The sequence below is a fragment of the Drosophila serrata genome, unplaced genomic scaffold, assembly GCF_035046125.1.
Source record: "Drosophila serrata isolate PLE 108 unplaced genomic scaffold, ASM3504612v1 contig_245, whole genome shotgun sequence".
Taxonomy (NCBI): Eukaryota; Metazoa; Arthropoda; class Insecta; order Diptera; family Drosophilidae; genus Drosophila; species Drosophila serrata.
The window spans coordinates 1,312,761-1,320,486 of NW_028257143.1; the positions used below are offsets into that span (position 1 = coordinate 1,312,761).

Sequence of the window (7,726 nt, forward strand, 5' to 3'; positions counted from 1 at the left end):
TTAATAAAAACTTGGGATAAGTACTATATTGTTAAAAAAGGCGGAAAATAAGGCGCAGCTCCCACACACACAAGGGTTAAGCTGGACACCAGCCAGAGTTGGCCCATAATTTTGAATAATTCTTTTATTTATTTCTTTTCCTTTTTTTATGTGGCCAAAACTCGGCGGCCACAAAGGAAGACCAACAAATAAAAAGAGGCCCATGGGACAGCGGAATGGGAGTTCCTTTGATGGGCATTGCATTATATTTTCATTAAAACCCATAATATTTAATGGTCTTTTAGCAGCACGAGCAACTGTTAAAGCCTTTTCCGTCTAATTAAACGGGTAAGTTAATATATGTAACAACAAAATAATGACTAACTTTAAGGCTCCCAGAAAGTTATTCTTTGTGGGGTGTTAAGGCTTAAGAAAATTTTGAAAAAGTTGCTAAATCCTTGATTAGCTATTTTTAGCTTAAGAAATATATTTTATTTTAGATAAGCAAGGAAGCTAAAGTAGCATATTAGTAGCAAATTAACAATTTTCCCTTCTTTTTGTAGATGTTTTTGCCATGATACTTCTGTAAAAATAGTTCAACAAGAAAAAATAAGTTTAGCAATCACATTAAAACTAAAGAAGTGCAACAACAAATGTAATGTAAAGTTATGCTGACGAAACAATTAATGGGGTCATGGCGCGGTGGCGTATACGTAATGCCAATAAAACTTACAAGCCCCACACACAAACACTCAAATACAAAACTACAGGCGAAATAAAGGGAAATACCAAAAATGCCATTTTATTGAAATTTATGGCAAAAGTTTTGCCCACTTTCCCTTCTAGTCGCAGCCTGCTGCCACCATATATTTCAATTAGTTTCAATTTGGCTAAAAAGCCAAACACTCACACAAACATCTATATATGTGCACATATATAGTGGTATGGGGTTTTTTGAAAAAGCCAAAACAAGCGTTTCAATTGTAGAATCAATTTTTGATCGCCACAAATACTGGATAAATGAGGATTATTGTGTAGGCACTCAAAAAATGATAATAAAAATAATAATCGAATATTACGCATACGCACCATGTGCGCGGCAAAGGCAAACCCCTTTGTTGTTCACACAGTCGGAATCCAAAAAGTATATATATGGATATATATTTATAGATATATAAATGCACGTATGGGAGTATCTATGTCACATGGCAACATCCGATGAGGATTCAGAGAGACGGCCAGCTGCATTGGCCATCGGAACGGAAATGAGAACTCAACGCAGCGGAAATTTAATAACGACCAACAATTTAGCCAGAACGAGGGGAAGCAGAGGACTGGGGGCCACAAGATCGTTGGCAGGACCAAAAGGACATATTTATGCGGCCATTTTGACTGACCGCATAACTGTGCGGCAGTCAACCCATCTCCGAGCTCCCAGCATCAAGTATCCGCCATCGAGACCAGCTGCGACCACGCCCTCCAATTGTTGTTCATTGACAAATGACCATTTCATATGTGAAATGGCAATTCAATTGATTTCTCTGCGCAAACCGTTTGCAATTGAAATGAAAATAGTTCAAATATGTTCGAGCCATCGGTCGCCGGGCCCACGTTTCCCACACAGCCCCGACCTCAGTAATGAGAAGTATTTCATAAAGCCCGCCACATAAATTGCTTCATGTTTGGGCGAGAAAAACTGACAACAAATTGTCAATAACAATGGGAGGGAGGGAGGAGGCGGTGAGGAATTGTTGAAAGCCAAAATGGAGACTTTGTATTGGAATTTATTGCCTAGAACAGTTCAAGCATGTCAACGGGCATAATAATAAATTTTACAGTTTAATTTGACATTGAGGACAATGCGCTTGATGAGTCAAAGATAATGTCACTGATATTGCAATTTGCCATTAATTAACACAGAAGCTAACAAAAAAAAAGAAAACAATGTGGTCAATGTGGTGGGAACTAATTAAATCTATCACCTGATTTTTAATTACAATTTGCTGGAAAGTTAAGCCACAGAAATAGAACAGAATATGACTTTAGTATAAAATACCTAAATCCGCTGATTGCTGATTTATTTCTTCGCTTTATTAACTCCTAAAATTAATTGTTTGCTTATCAACAAAGAACGCATCCGAGGGAGGGCAATTTTCCTATGAAATTAATTTCCCTAATCAGCAGTCGAGCAAGTCACCATGTTAACATTTCTTTTTTTTATATTTTTGTCGCCAAGCGCACGCACGTCAGGACCTTGTCAACCTTCCCCCGGGGTGACACTCCTTCGCATCGCCCGAATCAAGTTTATTAAATGCCTGCTGCCTGGGCTCAATTATCTTCTTGACATTCTTTTTTGAAGGAAGCCGGTTGTGCTTTGTAATTCATCCAGCTCGAAGCTCCGAGCTTCGAGTTCTGAGCTCCGTCGGTGATATGTGGACGACTTCTGAGATGACTGCCAGCTGTGTTTGTCAGATAACAAAGGAGCTCAACTGTGGGCCATCCTTTCGCCATTGTTCATTTCAATGGCAGAGATTCGGGGGGACAGATATTTCCATGCGGATTCTCTGGAAATTAAGTTATGCAGATGAGAGCTGTTATAAAGTGTTGGCATAAGTTGTTAATAAAAAAATATGAGAAGTGAGGACCCGAATTTGATTTAATTTGCGCCAAGCAATTACAATTCACACGACGAAAAGTTCTCCCCACTCGAAGCAGCTGAAAGTTCTATCTGGACAAAGCTTAAGCCAAAAAGTAAATTTTCCATTATTATTTTTAATTTAAAACGAACTGACAGTCACTCACTCGGATTGCCGCCTGCCTCCTTCGTTCCAAATTCGCACGGGACCACAAAATAAAGGACATTTGCATAACAAAAGGCTTTCCCAGTTGCTGCACAATGCAAACATTGCTTAGTCGATTCTTAAATTTCAATTAAAATCCAATTTATATAAAGACAAAGCGGCAAAAATGGGTTTTATGTATATCGTGTATGTATATCCGCTTTGCTAAATGAATAATAACTCTTGAATGGAGTTAAAAGTGAATAATACATTTATTCCTTGAATACCAGCAGATGCATAAGGATTTTACACAGACTGGGGATACAACTTTTAAGAAATGTATTTTAAGCTTGAAAAGAAACGTTATTTTAAAACCAACTAAATATCACATAATGTTTATGGATAAAATCTAAATGATTTATTTGATTTGTAACTGCAATACAAAAACTTTTATTGTTTGCTATAATGGGTATTATCTCTCTTTCTCTTAAACTCGAATCTTTGTACCAACTCCAATCTTTCGTCCATTCGTTCATAATAGCCATTTCGATCCAACCTTTGAGCCAGTCTTCTAAATGATTCTATATCCTCCAACTGAAGGCTAAACAGAAGGTCGAGCATTGTATTTTGGAATTTGTCCTTTAGGATAATAAGGACATCTATGGAATCCCGGCAGGACCAGGCAAACTCACGCTTTCGATCTGTTAACTCATAGCTTGGTAATAGAAACTGATTTACACCACTCGTTTGTCCACCATATCTGGTCAAATAGTCCCTAAAGTTCTTCAGGATGCTGTGGAACCTCTGTTCTTGAAAATCAAGCTCCATAATGCCATCATAGAGTTGCTCCAGATACATGTTACATTTGCTTAGACCTTTTGTTTGAAAGCAACCCAGACTTACGGTGTGGAGATAGGTTCTATTGGCATTTAGCATATCATCCAGGGTGTTGGCCTCTTCACATCCCAGTCTCAGCTCGCTGTAAGCCGGTTCCAATAAGGTTGTTAGCAGATAATTCTTCAAAACATTCATTGCATCCAGAAAAAGGTCGATAAGGATGTCAAATTGCTGGTCCACTTGGTCTATGCAATCAAAATGTGTGGCTCTGGTGTGCTTTTTATAATGCAACTCCCAACGAGCTACCATTTCGGAGAGCACATAATTAGCATAATGGAATTTCCACAATCCTGAAAATATAGCCTCGTACTCCTTCATGTTCTCACCCAGAAGAGCTCTCCAATAGTCTGGCAACTTTAAACGAATCAGAAAACATGACCAGCACTTGGATCCCTGGCTTTCGCTTCTATCTATATAAATATCGGCGACCTGTCTGGGCAACATCTGACGTAACATGATATTGAACAATTTGGTGTTAAATGCAGAAGCCGGCTCTCTGAGATGACCTTCCAGTGTCTGCATTAGCTCCCTGTAAAAATGCATATCCGTGACCATCAAGTACTTATGCATCTGATGGAATAGAACCTTCGGCGAAGGGTCCTTGTCTCGCAGAAAACTCAACACCTTTCCAGAGACATCAGAGTGCAGTTTGTGAAGAAAGTTGAAGAGGGCTTCCTGATCCCCATGCTGATAGAAATGACTAAGCAGGAGAAGCAACTTTTGGTTGAGATCTGTGATACTCAGTGGAGTCTCCACATTGCGATCCAAGTACTTTTTTGAGTAGGCTACCATTTTTCCTACACTGAGTATCATTTCGGCAAGCTGACTATTGAACAATTTGGCAAATGAGGCTGTTAGTCGATAGCGTTGCTGCCAAAAGTCATCAGTGACTGCGTTCAAGTTACGCTGAACGATGAACTCATCGTTAACCGAGACAGTGAGCTGACCCAACGTTAACCAACAGCAAAGACTTGAAACGAAGGGTTTGCTCGCTTCCGACAGCCACATTTGTAGTAATCTCCATTGTTCTCCAGTTCTTCGGCATGATTCCCTGTATAGCGTGACGATTATAGCCTGATCCTGACTCTGGTTAATCTTCATAAGCAATGCCTGAAACCACTGGAAAAACAACTGGTATTCACGAGTCTGCCAGTACAGGCAAAGAAGGCTGCAAGGTTGGTTCCTCCTTCGGTCCAGGAACTCCGGAAAGTTCTGTAATCTCTTTCGCATATCTCGCACAAGGTAAGCACCTGAGTCTCCCCGATGTTCAAGCTTCTTTAGCTGATCTTTCACCGAGTGATAAAGGTACCCCAAGAGACCCAGAGTTAATAGGAGGTAGGACTCACTTACACTCTCCTGGTGATGTGGCGAGCGTATTTGCAGTCGGCCAGTTACGGATGAGGCCTTCAGATGCGGCGACTCCTGGCCCATCATGCCACTCAGGGCATCCCTGAATCTTGATTCTTCACTTCTGGGGTACTGACTGCAGTCATCTTTATCATCCCTTAATTGCCGGCACAAGGACTCGTAGGCACGCATTTCTTCGGAGCTGAAAAGCTGACTCAGCTGGTATTTTCCCACTGCTGCCACCCATCCGGAGTAGCTTATATTTCTGGGTAATTCTCGTTTCATTTTATGTAGCATTTGGATTAATCGCGACTGAATCGATCGAGCCTCAAATGGAAGTTTCTGAGTCGAATTCCCCTGGCCTATGACCTCGAATAATTGGTTGACTTGCTCGTAGAAATTTTGAGGTTTGATAGATTTGTAAGCTGGGTTTGTCTTGAAGAGTTGAATCACAACTCGTGGAGCTATTATGATGTGTTGCTGATGTTCCCAATGAACCTTCTCTAAAGAGTTAATTTTAATGGTTACTGTTAACGAATGATCCACTTTGCGTTTTAATTTTCCATGTTCATAATTATCTGGGATGTTTTCCATAGAGACCTTGAAATTTTCTTCAGATAATTCAGTCCAGGATTCATCATTTGTTGTTTTGTTTGTCTTAGAATTACTTATCGAATAATCAGTAAGTAACTCACTCTCACTTGTTTGCCATTGCTCTTCAGGATCTTTTATGTTAGATTTGATTGTTTCATTTTCTAAATATTGAATATTTTCCATAAGTGTATAAATGTACTTTTTATCATTATTTTCCGTTGTACGAGTTGAAGAACTCAATGTTTCAGTATCATATTCTTCGTCCAAAAAAGAATTTATTGAATTTGTAGACGAATTGTGGTTGAGTGTTCTATGAGAAAGGTTTGCGAAATCGTCGTTCTTTAAAACATATTTACCAAACGATTTTTTTCTACCCAGTTTGTAATTTAGAATAGAATTTTCATCGTTGTCAATAGTATAGTTACGAGTATTATAAAAAGGACTTTCAAATGAAATTGTTTCCTGTATTTTATCTTCTTCTGAGTCTATTAATTTTGTCAAAGTTTGTTGCTTACATATTTGAAAGTCTTTGGAATTTTGCAAGACCAGTTTTTCATTTTTCTTGACACTGCTACTCTCAGCAACAACTTTTTCGCATATAATTCCCTTTACCTTTCTATAATCTTTAATTTTTTGCACTTTTATGCTATTTCTTCCATTCAGCTTTCCCGATTTTCCAAATGTCTTGATCTTCTTATGTTTTGAGTGTTCAAAATCGAAGAGTTCATAAAGGAGCGACAACTGCTGGCATCGCTTACCCTCATCTGGCTCGAGATCTTTCAGCTCCTTGTACAGTTGCATTAGCCTGTTACTCCTTGCTTCGTACTGGACAATCTCCTTAGCCGTCGCTCCTTGCTTTAACTGCTCGAATTTCTGCTGGAATTTTGCAAGAAGAGTCCTTTCGGAGTCACCGCCCAAAGGTGTCGGGTGTTGCGCTAAGATCTTCGTGGACTTGCACACATCATGGGTTAAATTACCCAAGGAAACGCTCAGCTCACAGACATCTATCAGCAGGTCATTATCAACATCCTTATTTGAATTTAACAACGGATATTCTTGATCCATATCGGGGTTGTAATAAAACTCTGAACGATCAGGAGAATATTAATCATTCAAAAAGTTTTGAAAATCTTTTAACATTTAAAAACAAAACCGTATGTACCTTGAAACTCTAATAAAAACTGACTGACTATATTTTCAATGCTACATGTATGCAAAGGAATTATATTTCTTACTTCTTGATTGCCCCTGCCTGCTACACGGAACAGCCATTCACAATAATTAACCCATAAATCTGTCGCAAGATTGTCGACAAGTACAAAACTGAACCAAGCCATTCAGCAAAAATTGCGGCATCGCCTTTGCACCTTTTGCAGGAACAAGAGCATTGCGAACATCCCATGAACAGGAGTTGCAGCCGCCGCAGCCTCCGCAACCTATGGAGCTCCCCGGCAACTTTCCATTCATTACATGGCTCTCAACGCGCCGCGAATCTCGAGTGGCTGTGGATGTGAAGGTGCGGGAAATGTATGACGCTACTTTTAACCTCAGACCGTAAAAAGTTTTGCTGCAGCAAAGGGAAACTATGCAAAGATAAGTGAAAAAGATTATATATGCATTGTACTAATATTTACCGCCGACATGAGTGAGGCAGTTGAGCGAATTCGGGGGGAAGTCCCCATTTTCTCTCGCACAAAATGGCACAAAATTTACGTGCAGGCAAGTCAAACGTAACGGAACAGGAAACGGAAGCAGCCATTTAAAAAGGCAGCTCAGCAGGCAGGAAAGGACAGGCAGAGGCAGAGGAACAGCAAAAAAAAGTGATCAAAATGAACTCCACTCCCCCCTTTTTTTGGCAACAGGCCTTTTCCATCCTGAATGGCATTGCAAATGGCAACTGCAACAGGGTTTCGGGTCAAGCGGAGAACATTTATTTCCATTTCAAGATTCGTGTGAGGAAAATTGGTTGCGGCAACCTGACAGTCACCAACTTGGCAAAGTGATTTCCTTAAATAATGCGAGAAGCATTGTTCAGTAATCGCATTAGGCTGAGGGAAAATTTTTAGACTCCCAAAACCCCACTTAATACGCCACTGATATTCATTCATAATCATAATATAGAAGGAATG

General features: G+C 39.7%; 1 protein-coding gene across 1 annotated transcript; it reads right to left on the minus strand.

Annotated features, from left to right (window-relative positions):
- Window positions 1-3,154: 3,154 nt before the first annotated feature.
- t-Grip91 (testis-specific gamma-tubulin ring protein 91) lies at window positions 3,155-6,802 on the minus strand. Its single transcript, XM_020955105.2, has one exon. It carries the CDS (start codon window positions 6,660-6,662, stop codon window positions 3,210-3,212), a length of 3,453 nt encoding a protein of 1,150 aa, XP_020810764.2. The 5' UTR covers window positions 6,663-6,802; the 3' UTR covers window positions 3,155-3,209.
- Window positions 6,803-7,726: the final 924 nt, after the last annotated feature.

Bases quoted from the DNA above. Each gene is read 5' to 3' on its own strand.
- t-Grip91 (XM_020955105.2), bottom strand. From the start codon at position 6,662: ATGGATCAAGAATATCCGTTGTTAAATTCAAATAAGGATGTTGATAAT.